This window comes from Penicillium vulpinum (genome assembly GCF_028829585.1).
Source record: "Penicillium vulpinum strain IBT 29486 chromosome Unknown utg000004l_segment0_segment0, whole genome shotgun sequence".
Lineage (NCBI taxonomy): Eukaryota > Fungi > Ascomycota > Eurotiomycetes > Eurotiales > Aspergillaceae > Penicillium > Penicillium vulpinum.
In genome coordinates this window covers 5,152,694-5,177,769 of record NW_026643244.1, presented here as the reverse complement: position 1 = coordinate 5,177,769, position 25,076 = coordinate 5,152,694, and the positions used below count along the sequence as shown (strand labels likewise).

Below are 25,076 nucleotides of genomic sequence, written 5' to 3'. Positions count from 1 at the left end.
CGAATCTTGACGCGTCGCGTGTTGGGAACTCATCGCCTAAACCTATTGACATACAATGGACTAAACCATCTGGAAAAAGAAAGAATCAACAGAGCCCCAAAAAGAAATTATCTAATCATCATGGGCAAAAAGCGGAAAAGACCCATCAAGGACTGCGGTCCCACGTCGTCTCACATGGGTATCACCACATCTCCCCACCGTTTCAGAACTCCTCATACCCCAATTTCCCCAATTTCCCAAATAAAAACAAGCCATCCCGTTATATCTCTGTACTACCGAAATGTTGCACCCTTGCGGGAGTACCTGCTCCAGCAATTGCCCGTGACCTCCAAGTCGCGTCGACGCCGCATCCTGGCATTGGGCACGCGTGAAGACCAAGACCCCAATGCAGAATTTCAAAAATCCCAGACATTGGCAGAGTTGCTAGACTCCACCCTGGTGGGTGTGCTGGAGGAGGCTTCTCCGACCCTTAATTCGGAACGACAAAAGCAATACTCATCCTTTAGTGAGTCTCAATCGCGGTCGATTCTCACCAGCACCGATACCGGGCCGATCTGTCTGCAGTCTGAGGTGCGTCCATGGTGTCCAAATCATTTTTACGTACCAGACCGCTGACCCTTGTTGCAGGTGGTTGATTTTGTGATCTGGAAACTCTTTAATCATACCAAAGGCTCCTCCCAAAAGCCCCAGCATGTACTGAAATATGGCTTTCAACGCCTGGGTATGGATGTCGTGTCCCGAATTCCAAATCAGAATGTCCAGATTCTCAAAGAGGGTGCATGGGCAGCGATCCCTGGCTTACTTGGTAGTAATGGGGAGGAGATTATGATGCATCTCCTTTTCGACTGCGGAGTTTTTACCGCTATCAACGCCCAAAAGGGCATCTACTACCAACTCAGTGGTATGATTTTATCGCGGTGTGGGGAGAGAGAGAGTTGGCCCTAATTTACTAATACTTTTTCTAGGTGTACCACTTTCAGACCTCAAACCTTTGAGCAATGCGTTCTCAGGGGTTAATGGGTCTGCTGTCACAGCACAGGACCCAATGCCTACCACTGATCAGAGACAATCTGAAGAGAAGGCCAAACGCAAAGAGAACTCCGATAAGTCACACCAAAGTCCAAACAATATTGTGTTTTTACGACGGCGTATCCTCTATGGACGTGTCGAGTCCAAAAAGAAAGTACCCTTTGGGCTAGGACAGACACGTACGTTCTTCGTCGTTTGAATGTTGGATTCTAGGTTTATGCTAATTTCCACCATAGACGTTCTTAGCCGCTTCTCCTCGGTTGATTCGATGGCGCAAACAGTCCATGTAATGAAGTACATATTTCCCCGGCAATTCGGCCTGCTGAATGTGTTTACGTCGGACTTGGATGAACTCAAGAAGATGGATGTCTTGAAGGGTTTCATATATCGTGAGAGTGAGATATCTCATCAAGAAAAACGACTTCAGCGGCCCCAGCCCGAGAATCAATTCGCAGATGCAGATTGTGGCGAGAGAAGTGTCAAGGTACCGAAGAGGCTTCGTGGAATTACCATAGAGCTTGTCCGGAAGCTTCGGAACCGCAACGCACAATGCTCCTATGGAGAGTTGCTGCGATACTATTGTCCAACCAAAGTGAGACATTTCTGTTTACAATGGCTGGGATTGTCTAGCTGACTTTTGACAGCAAACCGGACCCGGGAGACTTGGTGCATTTGCCTCTATCTCCACACCTGATGCCAAAGAAAGCGAGCCTATCTCCTCCCTCAAGTCAAATTTTGTAACACAGGTGCAAATTAACCACCCGTCGTCGAGTGACAGTTCGACGCAGACCTCATATGATGCCTTGAGGTTAGAGCCGCATATGGCTATCGATGCATCTTGTGAAATTGATGCCAAGAATCCGGTGATTCGAAAAGCTCAAGTCAGTCTAACTGATTATGCGACTCCGGCATCTTCTGTCTCAGCATTTTGTCGAGCGGTGATCCAGAAATTGATCCCTCGACAATTTTGGGGGTAGGTCCGGATGGTATTTCGAACTTTAAGCTCGTTCTCAGACATGTTGATCGGTTTATCAAATTGCGCCGATTTGAAAGTCTTAGTCTGCACGAAGTATGCAAAGGCATCAAGGTTGGTCATTATTTGCATTGAACTGATGGTCCGAGACAAAGCCGTACTGATCCACACGCTAGATAACAGGCATTCCTTGGCTGGGGCCACCCCAGGTCCAGACTACTTCACCATCTGAGACAAGATCGAAGATCGCCCTGTCTGACTTGAACAAACGCACCGAACTACTCCATGAATTCATTTTTTGGATTTTTGATTCAATTCTTATCCCTCTTATCCGTTCGCACTTCTATGTCACAGAGTCTCAAACGCACCGAAACCGCCTTTTCTATTTCCGTCATGGTCTGTGGCAGCAGTTGACTCATCAACCTTTCGGGGACTTGAAGGCAACGATGTTCGAAGAGCTCGAGCCAGATCAGGCCAAACGTGTGCTTGATCGGCGTTCCCTTGGTTTCGGTGCTCTCCGTTTGCTTCCAAAATCCACAGGCCTGCGTCCCATCTTGAATCTTCGCAGACAACAAACCAAGAAGAACCCCTCATGGGGAAACAGGGGCATGTACTCTAGCGCCAGCATCAATTCAAGCATCAAGCCTATCTATAATATGTTGACCTACGAGCGCCAGAAAGCTCCTGCCAAGCTGGGTTCGTCAATGCTCTCCGTTAGAGACATGCACCGCCGATTGAAGGCGTACAAAGAAAAATTGTCCAAACGAGTGCCCTCGGGTTCTAAATCTTGGCAATCCAAACTCCCACAACTGTACTTTGTCAAGCTTGACATCAAATCTTGTTTTGATACTATCCCCCAGAAAAAATTGGTTGATCTCATCGAAGAGCTTGTCTCTGAAGAGAGCTACCGCATCTCAAACCACATCGAATTCCAACCGTCCGCTCTCGATGCGCAACAGGGAAACCCCACACGAAGATATATGGGTCGCGCCTGGCCTGCAATGAGACCGCAACACCTACCGGACTTCGTCAATAGCAGAGGCGCAGCACAAAAGGCCAACACCGTTTTTGTTGACAATAAAGCTCCAAAAGAGTATGATGCTGACAGTCTCCTGCATATCCTCGATGAACATGTCCGGAACAATCTCGTGAAGATAGGAGAGAAATATTTCCGCCAACGCAACGGCATTCCCCAGGGCTCCGTGCTATCCAGCATCCTCTGCAATTTCTTCTACGCCGAGCTAGAGCGAAAAGTACTAAATTTTATCAGACCAGAGGATTCTCTACTCCTGCGACTCGTGGACGACTTCCTCCTAATCACACCGAATGCAGCCGTGGCAATGCAGTTCCTGGAAGTAATGATCCAGGGCCAACCATTGTACGGTGTACAAGTCAATCCAGCCAAAAGCATGGCCAATTTCAGCGCAACGATTGATGGCATCTTGCTCCCCAGACTAGAAGGCTCCCCATTATTCCCTTATTGCGGCAGCCTCATCGACACCTACACGCTCGAATTCCACCGCGACCAAGACCGCATCCTAGAAGGCGGCGAATCAGCCGCTGCTACTCTCTCTAATACCCTAACCGTTGAAGCCACCCGCCTCCCCGGCCGCACCTTCCACCGCAAAGTGCTCTCCTCATTCCGCCTGCAGCTACACCCCATGTACATCGACGACGGACACAACTCGCGCGCAGTCGTGCTGGCGAACCTCTACTGCAGCTTCGTCACTTCTGCTATGAAGATGTACTACTATATGAAGTCGCTTCGGGGCCGTGCGCACCCCGGCCCCGCCATCATAACAAAGACTATCCGCGATCTGATTCTGCAGACGGCCGGCACGATCCAGGCTCGGCGGGCTGCTAATTCGGAATCTTCGTTCTCGTGTTTTGTCCAGCAGTCGCGTCTGCAGTATCTGGCTTCTGCGGCATTTCGATTTGTTTTGAAGCGCAAGCAGACGCGGTATGTGGTGGTGTTGCGCTGGTTAGATTCGATGACTAAAGATGCTCGACCCGCGTCGGATTCTGAGGCTTTGAGGATGGCGCAGGTGGTGAAGAAGGGGAATGCAATGTTTGAGGAATGGCGGTTCTAGATTAGTTCTACTGTGCTGGACTGTGGAGTGTCCGCAAATCCAAATAATAGGTGTAAACGGCGGACTACCTCCCCTCCTCTCAACTTCAATGTAGGTTATCCTTATGTAAAATGCCCACTCATTATATGTAGTTTACTTATCCCGTAACCCCCGGATTATTTTATGTCTTCCCAGTTCCCCTCATAAAATCGAATCGAAAATCCAAGAGCAACAGCCTGATATTTAGAAGCCAAAGCGATGATATTCGACTTACGAGGCTACCAACGACAATACCTAGAAAGCTAATCTAGAGTGCCAATGTATATATTAGAAGCCCACGTTGATTTCATTCATAATCCTCATCGTCCTAAAATCGGTATCTGGCCTTGTAGCGAACAATATCCTCCGGGGTAAGAAACCTGTGCCATCTATGATAATACTCTGACATGTCCTCAATTAAATCATTTGACCACAACCCAAGTTTAATCATTCGCTGCTCTTCCCATAGTGCGAAACCGTACCGGACATAAGCATCGAAACTAACGTACTTTCCAGGTCCCGCCTTGGGGCTGTGTATCATGTTCATCCAGAACTGCAGGCCGACTGAGTCCCTATCCAGGTTCAAATACTCCTCCTCTCTCTTGAACGCTGGGCCAAAGTCAATCGGTTGTGGCCTCCATCGGACGAGTAGACCTCGTCTGACCTGCATTCTTCGTATGGCCCGCGCTCTAAAATAATTTCCGCAGTAGTAGTTATTGCCGGAGCTCGAATCTGAGCTTGATCCTTCGTCTTCGCAGTCTTCATCATCTTCATCATCTTCGTCATCTTCGTCATCTTCGTCATCTTCGTCATCTTCGTCATCTTCGTCATCTTCGTCACCTTCGTCGTCTTCCTCGCTCGATTCGGATTCACCGTCAGTTGACGAGGAAGACGATCCGTAAAAATACAGCCTTGCAGGACGCGGGGCTTGGGTTGACTCTTGAACTTGAGTTTCAACCTGGCCACTGGTCCTATGTGCTGCCATAGTGCTTATCTGGCCAACCTCTGGGTTGGAATCTGGCGTTAGTCCACAGGGGTTATCCTCAGGTTTCCAGCCTTGGGTAACCGCCTGACACGAGGGAGGCGGCTGACAAACCCAGCCGAATTCCCTCCCCTTAGGTATTGGAGGTAATTGGGACATGTCTGAATAAGCTAGCACCCTTTCTTCTGGCGATAGCAAGAGTATCCCTACAATGTAGTCAACCGCTGTCAGAAGCTTCTTCCAAGGCAATAACCCCTTGGAAACATATGCATAAAGAGAGCCTGACTGTTTCAATACACCAGATGGCCACCCTAGTGAGCCTTTGCGCCCTTCTATTCTGAGTTCGTTGAGATATACCACGTGCCAGAACGACAGTAGACTACGTTGCTCTTCAGTCCACGTTGGAACTTCAAATCCCTCAGGGTACTGTCGTTGACCGAGCGTACCTTGAAGACATCTCTGGATGCAGGTTTCGATGTTCATGTGAGACAAAACGTGGACATGATGGGCGAGCCTGATCAACCACTTTATCTGTGACGGCGTTCCAGACACGCTCTCGAATAACGGAGCATTGTCCCACATGTCGTTGCCGCTCATGGGCTTTTTCGCAGGACCGTATTGGTAAGTATTATTGTGCATTGACAAGACGGCTTGCATGAAAGCCCGAGTTTGAGCCGGAACTTTCGTGTTTAAAATGGCATTGGCGATGTCACAGGCCCGTCCATTGAACACGGATGACATACGCGAGGATACATGAATAAGGCTCCAGAGTGAACTAAAGTCGGTACATTCCTCGAAGATCTGAACCAGGAGTTCAGTGGGTAGCTGCGAGAGCTGATCTTGGCCTGTGCGTGACATTTGGAACCTTGGAATGTTGATCACGGCGGGTTCCACGGGTGGGATGCGGGTAGATATGCCAAGCTTCAAACCTTACAGCTCAAGGTTCAAACGTGGGTGCTTGGCGTCACGTGGTAGAATATCGAAGACTGGGAAAGATAGCTGGTGATTGACTTAGGACCTTGCGGCGTGTCAGGCAACAACAAGAACGGTTTGCCTTTGACTATCGAGATACCACACGGCCAATACTCGGCCGGGTGAAGTCTACTAGAATGCGAGTGCGTCTCGCGATGTACAGTTGTAGAGCCGATAGATGAAGGTAGAAGGCCAGAACGCCCGGCAATAGAATTGAAAGAGCAGATACACGTAGTTTGTTTAAGGGGGAATGCCTCAAGATACGCCCGCTTCTCCGCTGTGACTTTCTCTTTCATCCCCGCGGGATATATACATTTATTTATACCCTTGTAATGTGGTGAGGCAGACTATTATACACTCGGGGATAGTTAGCTGCCAGTTAAAGCGGGGATATGATAAACAATTCTCTCTAGCTAACTAGGAAGCTGTATTAGTTGAGTCATAAGTGAGTGAGTGCTCAAGCCTTCTTCGGAAATTTAGGGCTTGGGATTTATACCGAGCGGCAAAGGATCAAATGAAATTTTGGATTTGAGACGCTTACTCCAAATTAAATACCAGTTTATGTTATTACTATCTCCGAATATCAAATGTACCAGTAAACTCGAGGAATCTTACAGCAGCTGGATTGGGAATCCATTGACAAAGCTAGATGACGCCGGTACACTAATATTTCATGAGTTTTAGGGATTCGATATAGCATAGTGGTATTACCTTGAGTTTTCCGTGTTTGCCACATTTCCGTATACCTTTACTTCTCGGGTCTGGATGCCTTGGCTTTCCAGGAGAGTAAGCCCATAAGACACCGTCTAGATAAATAGAGGAAGGAGAGCATATTGTCCATGCAACTCACTCCGATGAATTCCATTTGAGAGACTTTCAAGATCAAAATAGCAATCTTCAATGAGAAGATCACTATGAAGACAAAACAAGCCTATCATATTGTTGTGCTTTTTATGGAGTAGGCCATCTACGGAACAGGCTGGCGATATGATCTACAAATTATTGGCGCTGTCACAAGCCCCACATCTGTCTCATAGGGTTGTCCGGTGCACTTGGATGAAGGGATGAATATCTTCTCTCGGCTAAAGTTTTTAGCATAGCTCACCCTCTTCTCCTGGGATAAGGCCTCCTCTTAGGCAAATCGTCATTCTCCTCGATATGTTAGGAAAAATTATCCATGAGCTCCTTGATAGCAGGGATAAACTGTGTCTCCAAATTGCCTATAGTCTAGAACACTTTCCGTTACTTTTTTACCGAGACCCACATTAGTACTATAATCGCTGGAGATAGTAAATAAAGCTTAACTCACTGTCCAATGCTCATTACAGTCCTGAATAGCCATTTCTACGTTAGGGGAGCAGCTCAGGGAAGCTGACTAACAGGCTGGTACGGGGCCTGCCCGGGCAGCACACAGCTGTGGGTGGTCAAGCGACTCGAAGTCCAAACGGGCTCCTTTCCACCAGTTTCTGGCGTGGAAGTCATTTTCGTCAATTCCACAGGTCCTTATATTCTACGTTGTAGTAATTGTATGATCTCAAGTTGTACAATTATACAAATACCGCCAATCAAATAATGCGTATTGTGCCACATCTTCAGACAGCCATTGGGTATAAATCCGACTGGATCCGGACTAGGAGAGATCATGGTTCAGGGGTTCAAATCCAAGATATCTGTGTTTACTTTTTGTCTACTCCGTAGACTTCTAACATTGAAGGCTGTGTAGGTCTATCCCTTCCCATCTGGGTAGAGATTGGTTCGTCTTCTGGAAATGTATTGAATACTTGATCGATACTTCATGATTGCCCCTTTCTGTACTAGTGGCATAAGGTATCATCAAGGTACCCCTGTTTTCGGCCAGCCCGAGTGCGGCACGACTGCCTGAGGCTCCTCCGCTTGCAGTCTTGAACATATCGCCGTTTCTTCTTTTCACTCTTCTGGGATTTCTTGTCTTCATGTCTCTCGTTTGAATCTTCTGCTTCTTCTCTACCTCCTCACTCCCCCCACATTCATTTCCCACCTTTTTTTGTTTACACTCAACCCCTGACCCCCCAATGGTCACCCCGTAATCTCTCCTGATCCCTCTTTACACGACTACACCTGATCTGGACTTTATCAGGCTGCGGCTGTGCCTGCAATTCATTTCTACATTACTCGACTTCTATTGCGATCTTATTGTTTCCTGTCGAACCCCCTCGATCACTCTCCAAACACCCCGATCCTCGCGTCTGTTCTCGACCTCTTCCGGCCATCCCGTGATTTCCTCCCTTTGTTTTTCTCCGGGTAGATTAGAATTGTGGGGGATCACTACGTCTGAATAAATACATGAGATCATGACCACCGTTTACCCGACACCCAATTCTCCCCCCGAGCTCTCCGGGTCCAAATCCTCCAAATCCTCCTCGTTTCATTCCTCCTCACACCCGGACGGCCAGGACAGTATCTTTACGGATATCTCAAATTTCGAAGACATTGGCTTGGAAGATGATGCCGATTTGTCATATGCTGATCAACCAGGCTCGTACGGCCGCCCTGGGGTAATGGCACGGTCGCCCGCCGCCAGAATGTCAAGCAAAATCCCTGCGGCCTCAACTCGCGACTTGACCGCGATGAAGTCTCGCCAGCGAAGCCCCCTACCCCCGATTCACGGTGGATCGGCCAAGACGCCTCAATTGGCTGGCTCTCTCATGGTGACAACTGGAAACCGGAGAGGTTCAAGCAACACACTGCAATCATCCGGTTTGACACCATCGCAACCTCGCCGTTCACGATCTGTCTCACCACTACGGCCGACATCCAGTCGCACCGCCTCGAGCACCAGTCTAGCTCTGTCGCCGCTATCCGCACGAGTGCCCATTCAGAAACAAACCTGGCAACCGAATCGCAAGTCGCTTAAAGACCTGGAGGAAGAATACCATGACTCGGACGACGAGCTACCGGACGATGCAAGTCTGTGGAACATTCCTATTTCTCCGCGCCCAGTCCAAGATCGGACCCCATCACGGCCTGCCAGTCCGAATGGTCGCAGCCCCGGACGGCGACCATTACCTATCCAGCACACTGTAGCGGAAACCGATAAGCCAGCATCACCCGGAAACACAGCCAAGGCATCCCGCATGAAACGTATACAGCGATCGAGCTCCGCAGGACCGGAGCGTGGACAGATCTCGCCACGCAACCCTCGAACCTACTCGTATAACAGTTTTCTATCTGACTTGTCCGAGGAGGCAAAAATCATCACTGAAGCTCTGGAGCTGCATGCTGATGATAGAGATCGCAAGCGGGAGGAGCACGTTCAAACTGGTGCTCAGCGAAAGTCCAGCGAGGACTCGCATCGCATATCCCGTGATGCTGTTGCTTTACCGCCTCTGCAGAAATCAAACATTATGATCGATCCGTTGCCAATTAGCAAGGAGAAGGAAAAGGTTTTGTCGCGGACACGCCCAAGCTGGCTTCCGCCTAAGGACCAAAAAGAGGAGAAAAAACACCTGAAGCAGTATCAGCAAATGATGATCCAAGCTCGAGAAACCGGTATGTGCTAAGAAAAGATCTCTGGAGTATTCTCAGCCTTCTAACTGGTATATCAGAGAAACGAAAAGCTGCCCAGGTTGCAAATGAGCAGTGTGAAAAGGACAATACCCGAGTAACACTGCAGAACATCTGGGATGAATACGTGTGTCCGAATTGGGACCGTGCTCTCCGCGAGCCCCGAATTCGCGAGTTATGGTGGCGTGGAATTCCCCCTCGCAATCGGGGCACCATATGGAAACAAGCCATCGGCAACGAACTATCATTAACCGAGGAAACCTTTACCAAAGCGCTGCACCGAGCAAAGGATCTTAAAAGCAAGAAAGATGCAGAAAGCGAGGCTAACAAACGACTACTGGACTGCTTCGAGGCAATCGAAACAGACGTGTCCAAGGCCTTCCCGGATTTGAACCTCTTCCAAGAAGGCGGTCCACTGCGGGAAACCCTCGTTGACGTCCTGCAAGCATACTGCATGTACCGCAGCGACGTAGGCTACATCCACGGCCTGCACACCATCGCCGCCCTCCTCGTTCTGCAATTCCCCACCCCCGCTTCCGCCTTCCTCGCCATGGCCAACGCCCTCAACCGTCCTTTACCCGTCGCCTTCCTCACTTGGGACCGCGGCGCCATGGCCCGCTCCTACATATTGGCCACAGACACCTTGCGCTACAAGTTCCCCCGCCTACACACTCACCTGGCCGAAACTCTCAACCTCTCCGAGGCAGAGATCTGGGAGCCGATCTTCCGCTCGCTGCTGACAAACGGCCTGGACCTCGAGCGCATCTCCCGCGTCTGGGACTGCTGGGTCTTCGAGGGCGATCGCATCATGATCCGCTCCGCCGTCGCTGTTCTGGGCTGTCTCCGCGCCCAGCTCTTCTCCTTCCACCAAAATGATGAACAGTCCCGTCTTGCTGTGCGCGACGTGCTGGGCTGGGGTCCCCGCAATATCGGAGTAAATACCCAGAAACCTAAAGAACGCCACAGCGCCCCTGCCGCAGCTGGCTTTGGCGGTGGGCAGATCGAGAACCCCGGTGTTGCTGATTATTGGGTTCTTACTGCTGCAGGCGACGAAGATGGGTTTATGCATGCTGTACGAGAGGCTGGGAAAGTGCGCCAGCCAGTTCAATAGGCTTGTTGGATATGACATGGGCTGTGTTGGTTGCGTTTTCAAGGCCCTTGCTTTTACCCCTTGCTTTTACCCCTACCTTTTCTTCTTCCGTCACAACCCCATTCCAACGATGTCTTATCAATCTTGATATCCACTCGCTACCCCAGAGAACGCATTGTACGACATCACAGCATATTCACCGTGCTTGCTTGTCTTACTATCCACTTTCTATCCCGTATACACATATGTCACTCGCTGCACAGCCGTTTCGTCTATTCATTTTCTATATCATGGACTAGATGAGAACCACTCGTTTCTCTCTTCTCATTATATTATCTTCTTCTTTTTCTCCAGGAATACAAGTATTCTTAGCTCATTGATTGGTCTTCCTGCTTTTCTCCCATACTTTTCTCTGTCTTGTATTTTAGCCCTGGCTTTCATGTCCTTATGCATCGCTGTTTTTCATCGTTGATACGTACTTGTTTAGTGGTATTGCAAACAATCCAGGTCTTTTACACTCTTTCTATTTTTTTTTCTTTTTTAAAAAGAAAACTAGAGGAAATATGTACTGTCGTTCCATAGCTGGGGAGATAATGTTGGTATACTGACCACATCTACATTCCTTAAGGAGTAAATCCCGGGAGAGGATAGAGGTATGTCTTTGAAAGTTACAATTAGGAAAAAGATAGTCCTATATCACATTTTTTGATTGGAAGATATGTTCAGTAAAGCTATGAAACAATCATTACAATGGAGTTCTAACATTGAAATATTGCATAAACGATTAAACGAAATAAGGCAACAAAGCGAGCCCATGCACACTTTTTTCGGGTATTTTTTTCATGCGACAATCATTTCCAGCCATTTACCATGAAATCCAGGCGATAGGTCCCTTGGGGAACAATCTGACGAGGACCTTGCGGAGCTCATCCATACATAGCACACCCATTCCCAGACCAAGCGGGATGCACCAGAACTCAATGGGCACTGAGGCTGTAGAGAAGATATTTTGGATACCTGGTACTTCCGTGACGAAGATAGCGATGACCAGGGAAATGAGGATAGACAGAGGGAGCCAGACGTTCCGACGGGCTGGACGGATGGGGTCGGCTTGGAGGAGGGACATGCGCTTGCTGCGGACAGACAAGACGTTGCCCCATTGCATGATGACCAGGGTGACGAAGTAGACGGACTGGCCTACGGCGACGAAGTGGTTTAATTCGGCTGCGGTGTATCCGTGGAAACCCTCGCCGTAGTTCTCGAAGGCGAAGATTAGATCGGAGAAGGGGATGCCGGCGTGGCGCCACATGTATAGGAAGAACATTGCGTGGGCGCTAAAGGCTTCCATTACACCGACGAAGAGGTAGGATTGGCCGTAGATGCGGAGGTTGATGAGGTGGTCCTTTTTGGGACGGCGGGGGGAAGGCTGAGGAGGTCGAATTCTTCTTTTTCCATGATGAGTGCGAGGGATACGAATAGATCGGTGAAGACACAGACGATGATCATGAGGAAGGTGCTGAGTGGTGCAGGGCAACCGAAGAAGACGTTCATGATCACGGGCCAGATCTCGGACCAACTACCGGCTGGGAGGAGGTAAGCGATGACCTTTTGTAGATTCTGGAAGACTAGACGACCAAGGCGGATAGCCTCAATGATGGAGTCGAACTTGTCGAGGAGGACCAGATCAGCTGCCTCGATGGCAACATCACTGCCAGATCCGACTGCGATACCAACATCTGCGGCACGTAGAGCTGGGGCATCGTTGACACCGTCACCTGTCACAGCAACAACACAACCACGATTTTGGAGTTCTGTCACAATGCGAAGTTTTTGCTCAGGTGTGGTGCGGGCAAAGACAATCTCTTCGTAACCGCAGACTGTTTCCCAGTCCTCTGCAGTCAATGATGACAGGTTCGGTCCTTCAAGAAGCAGGCTGTGTCGTGACTTGGGAACTTTGATTTCCATTGATGGATCGAGGCCATCCCTTAGATCGTCGATGGTGTCTGCCTCAGCTTGTCCGTCGAAAATTCCAATCTCACGAGCGATAGCAGCTGCGGTCAATCCAAAGTCACCGGTAACCATGAAGAAACGGATACCAGCCTTGCGACAAGCTGCGACAGTCGAGGCAGTCTCCGGACGTGGTGGATCAACAATACCAAAGATACCAAGAACTGTGAGATCCTGTACACCATGTTCAATCATCTCGTTGCTGAAATCGTTAGAGCCAGGGGCAGATAAGGGAATGTAACGACGTTGGCAGATGACAATCACTCGCTCTGCACGGCGGGATAGTTTAGCCTGGTAGTTCGAGAATTTTTCCCGCGCCTGGGCATCGAGTGGACGAACTGCATCGTGGGTAGCAGACCAATAAGTGGCGCAACGGTCCAACAGCACATCCGGTGCTCCCTTGACATAGATAATGAATTCCTTGGTAGATTTTGGGTCACGGTGCAGGGTGAGCATCCACTTGTTCTTCGAGTTGAAAGGAATCTGGTGCACACGTTCGTATGGAGCCAGGGCAGTCGGGTTGGTCAATCCAACACTGTCACCAAATCTCAAAACTGCTGCATCTGTAGCATTGCCATTGACAGCACGTTCATGAATGGGCAGGTTCATCGTAGTCGGGTCGAACACGGCATCATTGCACAAAACTGAGGCTCGCAGCATATTTCGTAAACCTTCGGGAAGGTCAACGCTTCCAAACTCGCCAGGCACAAGATCCTCGAGACTGTATTCCCAGTCGACCATTCCGAGAGACTTGACAAACATGCGGTTTTGAGTGAGTGTGCCAGTTTTATCGGAGCAGAGCACATCCACACAGCCCAGAGTCTCAACGGTTGCCAGGCCCTTGGGCAAAATGTTGGTTTGTTTCATCCGCTTGGCGATCATCATGAGAGTCAATGCGACAGCGACAGGTACACCTTCGGGGATGAAGGCAACAACACACCCCATGACATTGTTCAACATGGCCACCACACTCATGTAGGTAGGGTGGTCCTTGTGCAGCCATCCTAGCCAGGTGAAAAGGATCAGCAAAGCCAGGATGACTGTGAGAATGACAATAATTGTGACGAAGCGATTGATCTCGCGTTGGATCAATGTTGTCTTTTGCTTGACACCAGCTGTCATCGATGCAATACGGCCCATGACGGAGTTAGAGCCGGTCAAAACGACAATACCAATAGCATTGCCATTAGTGACACCAGTTCCCATGAGGGCAATGTTGCGAGTTTCCAAAAAGTTGTGCTCGGTGGCTTCAATGGCGCCTTCAACTTCGTCCGACTCGCCTGTCAGAATAGCACGGTCAAAGCGGACATCGCCCGAGCTGGACAAGAGACGCATGTCGGCTGGGACCTTGTTTCCGATTCCAATTTGAACAATGTCACCAGCAACCAACTCCGAGGCAGGGAGATGAGTGAGTTTCCCATCTCGCATTACCATGGCTTCTGCGGGGAGAAGATCCAAGATCGAGTTCATGACACGCGCAGTGGACCAATCTTGGAAAGCCGAGAAGCCTGCCTGTAAAGCAATGACAATGAGGATGAGAACAGCCATGGCAAGGTTTTGAGGCGAGGGTGGGTCACTAAGAGGCTTCCAGCAGATGAAGAAGATGACGACTCCGACCCAAAGCACTGAGCAGAATCCACCAAAGATATAGAAGAAGATCTTCTTGAGATAGTTCTCGCCATGGTGGGCGATGACATTTTTGCCGTCTCGCTGTAAACGTGTGGCAGCAGAGGAAGAGCTTAGTCCAGTACGCTGGTCGACATTGAATTCTTGACACAGCTTATCGGTGGAGATAATGTGGTAGTCCAAGCTCTCGAAGTAATCTTGGTGTGGCTGCTTCTCCTTCGGGGGATCGACGACAACTTCCTTGGGGGCGTTCTGAGATTCTGAGATCTGGATAGAAAGGGTTCGGAACTCAATTGGCAGTTCGGGCATTCCCTGAACACTGCTTCTTGTGCTATGGATGGTATCACGGCTTTTCGAGCGGGGGCGAGTGACTTGAGTTGGCTGGTAGATAGATCGAAATCCCTCTGCAGAAGAGGACTCCTCGAAGGTGATCCTCGTAGAGCGTCCAGTGCGTTCATCATCTCTGAGCTTATCACCCTCTGACTCGACGTCGACGTCGTTCTTGTTGTTTTCTGGATTCATGCTGTGAGGTGGAGGAGAGGATGGAGGGAAGATAGGAAGGATGAAAGAAGAGAAGGGAAAGCAGAGACTGGATCACACTGCAAGAGCCCAGAGTAGCCAGAGAGTAGCCGTAGAGAAGAGTCAAACAAAGATAGAGAGAGTCAAGAGTGTGCGACCATCATCCTTTTATGTAGGCAACCAAGGTCAGAGGCTGTCTAAACCCTGGCTAAGCTTAGATGAATTGGGAAGGTTCTCCCTGACGCAAGTAATGTCGTATCACTCATCCCACGCGATTCCACGAGGGAACTGCCGATTCTGGGAAAAAAAGAATTGAGGGAATAAAAGAGAAGAATAACATCCACACGGAGTAGATCCATAAGGGTCCACTGAAAATGATACCTTGACAGGTACATATGTTAATTATGGAGATCTACATATTAAATCCAGGTACCACGAATGATCATGGTACTTTCCATAACATAATGTACGCATATATGACACTCATCACTATATTACATACATATACAAGATCTAGTGTAATATTACCCTTAAGAAAGCTCACATAGCCAATCATTAACTACATATAACTAGCCACTATAAGCAAGATGACAATACGGAACACAGCCACAGCCCTAACTTTTTGCTCAGCTACCAGTTTCCCTGGGATATTACATACTGGAAGGACTAAGAGATTTCTATATATATGTAACTGGTAAAAAGGCAAAAACAAATGCCGCAGACTTCCTGAAAAAGGTAAACGTTCAGTGGGAAAAAAAAGAAATTTTCAGCCACACAAAGAGTTGAGGTGATATTCCCCGGCCGTGAGCGATTATTCCTCTCCACAGAATTCAACCAAAGCAGACTCAATTCAGACCTCACACTAATCCAACTCCATACTACAGGCTTCCACATTTGAAATTTTTCTTACTCTCGCTAAGAGCGGCTTTAAAGGATCGAGAAAATTTTTAAATCGCTCTTTAATTGAGCAGTTTGTCCCGTCCAATCGCAGAATATCCCAGTGAATTGACTCGTCCAGGGAATTGACTCGAAATTCGATCGGGAAACTGTGATAGCATTGGAGTTGAGCTATCTTCCATACTCTAATTGTTTCTTTAGATCTATAGGAAATAAATTCACTCTCGCAATCTATAAAAGGGCATTGGTTTAATGCCTCGTTCAAACATGATGTTTCTCTTTGTTCAATGTTTTTGTGTCCTTCCACGCTGTAACCACCTCAGTAGTCACATAACGCGAACGACACCACCAAACTTACTTATACAACGATCGCCATGCGACCCCCACACCAAGCCATCGATCACCATCACAGCCTAATACGAGGGAAAAGCTCAGCTGAACGTCCATCCAAGGATTCCGCCATCAAAATCAACAATCTACCCCTGTTAGAATCAGTACCAACAGACCAGCAACCCTTGTTAAGACAAGACTCAACACCGTCAATATCTACACAATCAACCCAATCAATTCAATCGCTGTCATCACATTCAACCCAATTATCTATATTCCCATCCCCCAATCTCCCCTTCTTAGACAAATATGGCCGATACCGCCAGATGGTCCACTATGGCACGAACAGCACAACCCGTCTCCACGAAAGCAAACCAACCAAAACAAGCAACCCTCACCTCGACAACCAACTCGTCGCCATAAAAGTCTACCGACGCTCCATCCTAAGAGGTCCCCCCAGCTCATCCCACTCAACATCCCTTCATCCAAACCACCCAAACATCCTCCCAATCCTAGACATCCTCCACAACGAACGCGACGAGCTCTGTCTGGTAATGCCCTACTGCGCCGGTGGAGACCTAAACACTCTCCTAACCCGAAAAGGCGCCCTCCCAATCCAAGAAGCAGACTGTATCATAGCCCAGATCCTGCGCGCCCTGGCCTTCCTACACGACTATGGCTTGGCACATCGCGACGTCCGTCTAGAAACTGTTCTGCTCACTGCCAATGGAGCAGTGAAGCTGGCTGGGTTTGGTGATGGCCATATTCAGCGGATTTGGGAGGAGTCGGGAGGTGGAAGGCTTCCTTCGAGACCACAGATATCCACACATAGTGCATGGTCGTTCACGCTACCGTGGCCGTTGAATTCATTACGTCGTCAGAATTCTGACTCTGAGTCTTCTTCTTCTAACAATGGTAGTAAGCATGTTATTGCAAACTCGCCTACCGCTTCGTTTGTCGGTATGAGGCTTCCGTATATTCCTCCGGAAGAATTCAAACTTCATTTTCAATCGCATATGCATCGTGATGATAAACATGGCAGTCTTGATGAGTGTGATTCTCGTCCTGCGGATGTATGGGCCACTGCGATGGTTTACATGGCACTTGTCACAGACAAGATCTTGTGGCGCAGTGCACGTCCCAATCAGGAGGATGCGCGGTATTTGGATTACCTTGATGCTCGGCGCAGCGAGCATGGATACCCACCAATCGAGACTCTGGGACAGGTATGTTACAGCATATTCTTGAGTTCTGGCGCAAACAAATCACTAATATCTAGTCTTTAGAGACGAGGAAATGCTATCTATGCGATGTTGCACCCCTATTCTTGGAAGCGTATCACAGCCACGACGTTGCTGCGATCAGAATGGATAAATGGTGTGGCCATTTGCGACGCGGGAGAGAATGGATATTGAAAGTTGGAAAATGATACCCCCTTACAATACGTGCTTGCTTGAAGATGTTGTATTACACAAATCGCTCCAAAAGCACCACTGAGACTCAGCCGAGTCGTGCTTTTTTTTGATATGTTCTTAGCGTTCTTTCATACACCCAAAAATAACAAATATAATACCCATCTCAATCAAACAGACCCAGCAGCAAGAACATACCCCCCATCAACAACAACACTTTGCCCATTCAAGTACTGATTACAAACCGCAAAAAGCACCGCACCACCCATATCCTCATCCCTCCCGGGTCTAGCAGCAGGAACCTTCTCACGATACCTCTCAGCCGGAATGAAACTCTTCTGCCCCTCATCACTCTCCCCAGCAGTCATCTCACTAGGGAAAACGCCCGGCGCAATATTATTAACCCTAACCCTCAGTTTCGACGAAGTAACCTCATGCGCCAGCATCTTGGTCAAATGAATCGCCGCCGCCTTGGAGGCATTATACGCAAAATGCTGCTGCGAGACCTTCACAATCCCCGAAATGGATGTCGTGTTGAGAACAGTACTCGACCAACCATGTTCGATTTCCGAGCCGCGCTGGAGAAGTGGCAGGAATGCTGTTGTCATGAAGAAGATCTGGGAGACGTTCGTGCGGAATACAGTGTCCCATTCGTCGAATGTGGCGGATGAGTCGTCGAAGAGGGTTTCTTGGAGTTTGGAGGCATCTTCGGGTGTGGTTTCTTCTTTGTGGCTTGATATTCCCGCATTGTTCATTAGGATTGAGAGGTGGCCTTCGCGGGTGGAGATCTCCGAGACTAGTTTGCGGATTGAGTCTTTGTTGGTTACATCTGCTGGGAGGGGGATGATTTGTCCGCTTATGTTTTTGCCGTAGAGTGAGGCGACTCGGTCGAGCTTCTCTGCGGTCCGGCCGGTTATGTAGACTTTGGCGCCGTTCACGGCTAGGGCTTGTGCGGCCATTAGGCCTATTCCTGAGCCGCCGCCTGTGATGAGAGCCACTGGGTTTGTTAGAATGGAGTTGTTGGATTAGATTGAGTGTGTATAGCTCACCTTTGTCCTTCACATTGAACAGGTTTTCAAGCTTGAAGCTTTGGTTACTTTCGTTGGCTGCCATTTTCGTTTTGTCTGAAATGAGAGGTTTTCTTGTAGAATTTACTTCGAATTGACGAAAAGGTAAGAGAGGAGAGAGCTTGGGTATTCGGGTTGGTATGTAGGGTCGCGGCATGGCTGCTAAGCTATCAAATTATACTTATAGACGATTAAAATGGGGATAAGTCATGACTCGAAGGACCAGAACTTGTTCTGGTCATATCTTTCCTGTTTCGGCCATGCATCATTTGTAGGTCATTGCTCCAACTGTCTAACTATCTTCCAACTCCTGGGATTTAAATCTTCCAAGGTTGAATCATTGAATCTTGGGGTAACAGGGGCTCATATATATCAGAATGACGTCACTTGTGTACTCGAACAAAGCAAGACTCAAGCAGACAGAAAACACATCGAAAAATAAACCTCATTTGAGGCTCTACAGTAAAAGAACTAGTGAGTCCAACTACCTGTAATTGAGTTTCATGGAAGACCCTGTTGAATATAGGAGTGGCGTTGGTTATATATATTTGTGATTGAGTTTGCTCATGAAAACGTATTTACAAGATGAAAAGCGATATTTAACATGATCTGCATAAAAAAATATACCATCATGTGCTATGATCTGTTGCTATAAAAGACCTGAAACATGAATGCACGCTATCCATATATACATTCACAGCTTGGCCTTTACAGCTAACGCCTCGCTTACCGGCGCTATCTCAACCATCATCTTACCAGTGTTAGCACCATCGTAGAGGTCAATGAGACCCTGAGGTGCCGCCTCCAAGCCACCAGGCACGATATGTTCTTTGCGCTTGAGCTTACCCTCTGCCAACCAAGAGCCGAGCTCCTTGAGCGCAGCCGGGTATTGCTTCACAAAATCAAAAACAATGAAACCCTTCAAGGTGACCCGTTGCGACTGTCATAAATTAGCCCTCAATTCCCCGAGAATCCCACCCAACCCCAAGAGAAACTCACAATCACATTCATAAAACTGGCCGGACCCTGCGGCTTAGCAGAATTATACTGACTGATAGCCCCACAGATCGCAAAGCGAGACTGAGTCGCCGCCCTCGCCAAACAAACTTCAAGAATCTCACCCCCGGTATTATCAAAGAAGACATCAATATACTCCGGCGTAGCAATCTTAAGCTGCTTCTTCCAATCGGCATCCTTATAATTGACTGCGAAATCAAACCCAAGCTCCCGAACCAAGAAATCACACTTCTCCTGACTCCCCGCAAGCCCCACAACACGCTTAGCGCCCTTAATCCGCGCAATCTGGCCAGCCACCATGCCCGTGGCACCCGCAGCCCCAGAAACAACAACCGTGTCTCCCTTCTTCACCTGCGCGATCTCGATCATGCCGAAGTAGGCTGTGAGCCCGGTCATGCCGAGTACGGACATTGCGTCTGTGGGCCGTCCGCCAGCAGGCACGGTTATCTTTTGTGCTTCTTTCGCGCTGACTAGAGCGTACTCCTGCCAGCCGGAACCCGCGACGACCCAGTCGCCTTTACTGTACTTGGATGTCAGGTCGCTGCCGACAGTGAGCACTTGGGCGATGCTTTGCCCGCGCATCACGGCGCCTTGTTCGACGGGCGCGATGTACGAGCGTTTGGCGGTGAGCCATTGGCGCATGGCCGGGTCTAGGGAGAGATAGTGGACTCGGACGAGGAGTTTGTCTGTTGGTACATCTTTGGGGATGGGGAGGGTGTTTAGACGGAAGGTGCCGTTGGTGAGAGAGGGGTTGATTGCTGGGGCTGGAGGGGTGGTGTAGATTATTTGTTTGTTGGACATTTTGGAGTGTTTGTGGGGGTTTGTATGAGTGAAAGGAGGAGCTACGTTGTAAAGAGGGAAGAGGAGGTAGAGATAGAAATACAAATACTAGTTAGTATGTAGGATCGGAGAAACTCCATATTAGGAAAACAGCTCCTTGGACCGAGGCTCGGTTTCTTAAACCTTTCAGTTGTTGAGTAATCAGCTTGATGCATTATTTGCTTTTTGTACACAAAATGAGATATACATCCATTTGAGGGTAGAAGAGCTCACAAAGTAGTGATATACAAAGAAAGATGAATTGGTCAATTTCCAAGGTTATGCTCTACCCTCATAGTGACGTCACTACCCAGGAAGTATAACAGGATGAACTGTGGGAACTAACAAGCACAACCATATTTTCTCCTAACACCAGACCAACAATAAACAACTATTGATATTATATTATCAAATATCCATATATAAAATCATGTCGCAAACCTACCAAAGCTACGAACACGCCGATCCAACCCAAACCGCCCGGGGCGCAGTGGGTGGCGGATCCTCGACAGGCGCCCCAGGTCTCCCAACAGGTGTCCACGATACACTGTCCCAGTACGACGAAACCAGGGGCTACAACCCCGCCACAGGAGCCAGTTATTCGAAATCATCAGCGGGTGGACCAAGCCAGACCAGCCAGCGACCGCTCTCGCCGTCGCCGTCTCGCAGCGATGACCGGTTGATCGGGGAAGCGCCACTCCCACACACGGCGAGTACGGCGCAACGGGCGGAAACGGAGGATCGATCGGCTTCTAGCTCTAGAGCTGCACAGTTTGGTGAGGGATTTGGAGATAAAGTCAAGGGCGCTGCGGCATCGGTTCATGTAAGTTGGAATCTTGTTTTGGGAAATGGAAATTGGAATAGCGGGCTGATTGTGAGTGTGATTATAGGGTGCTGGAGAGTCATTGCGTGGAGCGCTGAATACGGCTGTTGATCGGGCTTTTGGATCCACTGAGGGTGTTGAGAGGAATGAGGAGATTGCGAATAAAGGCGCGGAGGAGATTCGGTCTGGTCAGTTATCGGGAAAGAGATATGCCAAGTAGATCGATGGCTTGTTTTAATTAAAAATATATTAAAATGTCATCACATGCAAAAGAACAACGTCAAGGTCTTGCCCCAGCTTTGTGGATGTCGATCATATAATGCATAAAAAAGAGATAGGGGGGATAACTGGAGACAAATACAGTACCTTGTCAGGCCAAGAGGTTGAATTTGCTTAAATGTTTCTTAAAAGTTCTTAGTAGTTCTTGTTCTTAATAATAAAAAAAACAGGTGTTTGACTTTTTATCAGCATCCGACTGTCCCGAGAAGGCTGTGCTGGGAAACCCACCTGTTTCCGGTCTTTTATGAACGCATCTCTCCAAATAAATCAACAACCTTCAAGTATACAACTTTGTAAAAAATATACAAATTGACACCGTCAAAGCTTTCTACAGTCTTATACATTTTGCGCCCGCATTTGCCTGCATTTGCATCATACATGAGCCAATCCCCAAGTTTTGGGATAGTGTCGCACACTCGTACCACATGTTTTGAACCAGTTTCAAAGTTTTATCATTCCCCGGCATAAATCGCCATGGCCTCAATTCCCGCTAAACGACGCGATTCCTCACGTCTGGCCCCAGAAACCGTCGCGACGGCCGCCGCTTCAATAGAGCCACTGAAACAGTCTGTGTGTTCTTCGGAGTCATCCTCGAATCTGGTCGTCTCAGACTCTCCCTCCCATTATTCGTCTTTCTCCAGTTCCGATAGCGACGATCCCCTCCCGCACGCAATCGAGCTTACCGATGAAGATGACGCCGGCGACGTGGTGGGGGTTAGCATTGGGCGCGAGCAGAGCCGCATGAAGGCCCGAGCTACTCCTCTAGAAGAGAAGAACCGGGTATTAGAACATCAAGGGACATACTTCAAGCCCATACCGGATACTATAGGAGAGGATGGTCTATTCGCGTCGGAAATCACGGCTGAGCCAGAGTCATTGGAGCCAAAGGCTAAAGAAGCACCGGCGCCAGCGCCAGAGCCAGCACCGTGCGAACGGAAGTCCGGAAATAAGCCTCAGGTGTCGCACCCCTCTCCGCGGTATAACCAGCCCGGGCCAGGTCACCTTGCGCATGGTCCTCGCAGCGATCTGTTTACGTCTGAAAAGACCGGGTCGAAAAATACAGCTGTGACTCAGCGGACTGGCTTTGTCGGGGCCTTGTTGAAAAATACATTGCCTCGTCGACAACGCAGCTGGTCTGGTGAGCTGAAGAAATTCCTACCTGACCTGACCAATTTGAGGAAACGGCCCTCTCTCCCCTTCCGTGTGCCCAATGGCCAAAACCGAGCCCGCAGTCAGACGGTAGCACCCTCGGTCAAAAAGAGCTCGGGATTGAAACGAACTTCATCGCTGGATCGGCGTCCGCCGCCATCGCCTCTTGCAACACCAAGTGCTTCTAGCATCGAAGATGACGGAGAAGCTGTTCAGCCTATACCTGAGCTGCGCTCACCAGACGGAAACTCGGCCGCGAAGCATTCCTTCGTGCGGAGGCCTAGCGCGGTGATGTCGGGTCGGCCGTCAAGCCTGCGAAGGTCTTCGTCGGATCAATCGCTGTATCTGCGTGCCTCGTCCACGGCATCATCCTTAGAGCAGCGACCATTGTACGAGAATGTGCATAGCCAGGTAAACAGCCGGTTCAAGGCAATCAAGGATAGTTTCCAAGACTCGAGTAGCAGGCTGCTCACCAGGCCGACTCTCCATCTGCAGGATATCCGTACTGATTGGGGCTCTCGTCAATTCCTGCCAGACCTTGGAAATGGCCCATCAAGTAACAGCAATGGTGGCAGTGGTACTGCTAAAAAGGAGCAATTGCCGCGGGCTGCAACCATGCCGCAATCTCCGCAGAACAATCCGAACATAACACATCCAATCTTGGAAGAAGCAATGGCAGATCTCACGGGCGATGTCGTGATTCTCGGAGGATACCGAGGATCAATCTTGCGGTCTGCTAAGCCACCCCATCGTCAACTTTGGGTGCCGATGAAGGTTGGCTTGAATCTGCGGAAAGTGGACTTGGAGGTCGGGCTGAACCCAGAGGACGAGGAACGCATGGAGGAAACCATCATTCCATCCGGGGTTCTCTCCCACGTTGGCCCAGTGGACATCTGTCGACGATTGATGAAGCGGTTGCGCAAGAGCGAAAATGCCATGCGCGGCGAACTGCGTGTCCACGATTATGGATACGACTGGCGTCTAAGCCCCGAGCTGCTCTCACGCAGACTCATCGCCTTCCTAGAAAGCCTCCCTTGCAACCAGGAGCCTTCACCAGGTGAGCCCCGACGCGGCGCTATGGTCATCGCCCACAGCCTGGGCGGTCTCATAACCCGACACGCAGTCAACGAGCGACCAGACCTCTTCGCCGGAGTTGTGTACGCAGGCGTACCACAGCACTGCGTGAATATCCTCGGGCCACTCCGCAGCGGCGACGACGTCCTCCTCAGCTCGCGCGTTCTAACAGCGCAAGTAAACTTCACCTTCCGCACGAGCTTCGCCCTCCTCCCAGAAGACGGCCACTGCTTCATCGACAAGCAAAGCAAGAAAGAATTCCGAATCGACTTCTTCGACGCTAAGACATGGGATGACCACCGTCTCTCCCCTTGCATCGGCCCCGCTCTCCCCGTACCCCCAGCAACAAACAACAACACAATCCTCGGCTTCAAGGACATCCCTATCCTCGGCAAGCGGTTCTCCATCGGTCCTCGCGATGACTATGACGAACTCCTCCCCACCCAGGATATCCACAACCTCCCCCAAGACAGTCACCACGCCCTATCGGCAACTGAAAAAGACATCCAAGCCCGAAATGCAAATACCCCGCACAACCCCGCTTCCTATGCCGCATACGCATCTGAAAAAGCCCGAAACCCAGCAGACGGCTTAGTGGGACCAGGCGCACACCCGCGCAGTAGCGCGGCAACCTCCAAAATCGCCACGACGAGCACCCTCCCGCGCGCTGCTGCGAAGAAGTACCTAGAGCGCACGCTGGCAGATACCAAGCGGTTCAAGGCGAACCTCGCATTCCGACCTGAGCACCATTCTGAGAACAGATACCCGCCTGCAGCGGTGCTGTACGGGAAGAGTGTGCCTACTGTATACGGGGCGCGGGTTGTCTCGCAGGAGAGTATTAAGCAGGTTGATGCGTATGATGATCTTGCGTTCGCGGCTGGGGATGGAGTCTGTCTTGCCTCAGCTGCTATGTTGCCGCCTGGATATAGGATTATCAAGCATGGGTTGGTGAAGAGTGATCGGGGACATGTCGGGTTGCTTGGGGATCTTGAGGGGGTTGGGCAGTGTCTTCGGGCTGTTCTGAGGGGGAGGGCGGAGGGAGTTGGATTGGGGGAGAAGGAATTGTGAATGATTTAAGTGATTTGGGGATGTTTTTTCTTTTTTGTTTTGATGATCTTTTGATGATACCATTGGCCATGCGCTTTGATGATTTTGGGTTATGTGGTTTTTGGACACGGTTTGGATATGGCATGTTTGGATGTGACTGTATCATACTCCAGGATTTGGTCTGGTATATATTGTTTCTATAGCAGGGGAGGATATGAGGCTATTCATGTAGAAATAGAAAGATAGAGAAGATTAGAGCAGAGCTCAATATACGAAACATGAATAGATCTCCTTGCACACACGCTATGTACCC

The 25,076-nt window shown here is 49.4% G+C and overlaps 10 protein-coding genes across 10 annotated transcripts; 5 read left to right on the top strand and 5 right to left on the bottom strand.

Annotated features, from left to right (window-relative positions):
- Positions 1-120: 120 nt before the first annotated feature.
- N7479_010430 (telomerase reverse transcriptase) lies at positions 121-4,092 on the top strand (the record flags this gene model as incomplete). Its single annotated transcript, XM_057258121.1, has 7 exons — positions 121-570; positions 628-901; positions 966-1,208; positions 1,266-1,621; positions 1,674-2,002; positions 2,044-2,116; positions 2,179-4,092. 7 exons carry the CDS (start codon positions 121-123, stop codon positions 4,090-4,092), a joined length of 3,639 nt encoding a protein of 1,212 aa, XP_057105579.1.
- Positions 4,093-4,438: 346 nt separating this feature from the next.
- On the bottom strand, positions 4,439-5,950 carry N7479_010429 (uncharacterized protein; the record flags this gene model as incomplete). Its single annotated transcript, XM_057258120.1, has 1 exon — positions 4,439-5,950. The coding sequence occupies one exon, from the start codon at positions 5,948-5,950 to the stop codon at positions 4,439-4,441; it is 1,512 nt and encodes a 503-aa protein (XP_057105578.1).
- A 2,444-nt stretch (positions 5,951-8,394) lies between these two features.
- Positions 8,395-10,718, top strand: N7479_010428 (putative TBC domain protein; the record flags this gene model as incomplete). The annotated part of the gene is made up of 2 exons (XM_057258119.1): positions 8,395-9,592; positions 9,649-10,718. The coding sequence occupies 2 exons, from the start codon at positions 8,395-8,397 to the stop codon at positions 10,716-10,718; spliced, it is 2,268 nt and encodes a 755-aa protein (XP_057105577.1).
- Positions 10,719-11,562: 844 nt separating this feature from the next.
- Positions 11,563-12,021, bottom strand: N7479_010427 (Na/K ATPase alpha 1 subunit; the record flags this gene model as incomplete). Its single annotated transcript, XM_057258118.1, has 1 exon — positions 11,563-12,021. The coding sequence occupies one exon, from the start codon at positions 12,019-12,021 to the stop codon at positions 11,563-11,565; it is 459 nt and encodes a 152-aa protein (XP_057105576.1).
- A 23-nt stretch (positions 12,022-12,044) lies between these two features.
- N7479_010426 (cation-translocating P-type ATPase) lies at positions 12,045-14,852 on the bottom strand (the record flags this gene model as incomplete). Its single annotated transcript, XM_057258117.1, has 1 exon — positions 12,045-14,852. One exon carries the CDS (start codon positions 14,850-14,852, stop codon positions 12,045-12,047), a length of 2,808 nt encoding a protein of 935 aa, XP_057105575.1.
- A 1,268-nt stretch (positions 14,853-16,120) lies between these two features.
- Positions 16,121-17,491, top strand: N7479_010425 (uncharacterized protein; the record flags this gene model as incomplete). Its single annotated transcript, XM_057258116.1, has 2 exons — positions 16,121-17,302; positions 17,363-17,491. 2 exons carry the CDS (start codon positions 16,121-16,123, stop codon positions 17,489-17,491), a joined length of 1,311 nt encoding a protein of 436 aa, XP_057105574.1.
- A 167-nt stretch (positions 17,492-17,658) lies between these two features.
- On the bottom strand, positions 17,659-18,601 carry N7479_010424 (SDR family NAD(P)-dependent oxidoreductase; the record flags this gene model as incomplete). Its single annotated transcript, XM_057258115.1, has 2 exons — positions 17,659-18,485; positions 18,538-18,601. The coding sequence occupies 2 exons, from the start codon at positions 18,599-18,601 to the stop codon at positions 17,659-17,661; spliced, it is 891 nt and encodes a 296-aa protein (XP_057105573.1).
- A 648-nt stretch (positions 18,602-19,249) lies between these two features.
- Positions 19,250-20,373, bottom strand: N7479_010423 (MDR family NADP-dependent oxidoreductase; the record flags this gene model as incomplete). The annotated part of the gene is made up of 2 exons (XM_057258114.1): positions 19,250-19,495; positions 19,555-20,373. 2 exons carry the CDS (start codon positions 20,371-20,373, stop codon positions 19,250-19,252), a joined length of 1,065 nt encoding a protein of 354 aa, XP_057105572.1.
- Positions 20,374-20,821: 448 nt separating this feature from the next.
- dprC lies at positions 20,822-21,434 on the top strand (the record flags this gene model as incomplete). The annotated part of the gene is made up of 2 exons (XM_057258113.1): positions 20,822-21,214; positions 21,282-21,434. The coding sequence occupies 2 exons, from the start codon at positions 20,822-20,824 to the stop codon at positions 21,432-21,434; spliced, it is 546 nt and encodes a 181-aa protein (XP_057105571.1).
- Positions 21,435-21,967: 533 nt separating this feature from the next.
- On the top strand, positions 21,968-24,784 carry N7479_010421 (uncharacterized protein; the record flags this gene model as incomplete). Its single annotated transcript, XM_057258112.1, has 1 exon — positions 21,968-24,784. One exon carries the CDS (start codon positions 21,968-21,970, stop codon positions 24,782-24,784), a length of 2,817 nt encoding a protein of 938 aa, XP_057105570.1.
- Positions 24,785-25,076: the final 292 nt, after the last annotated feature.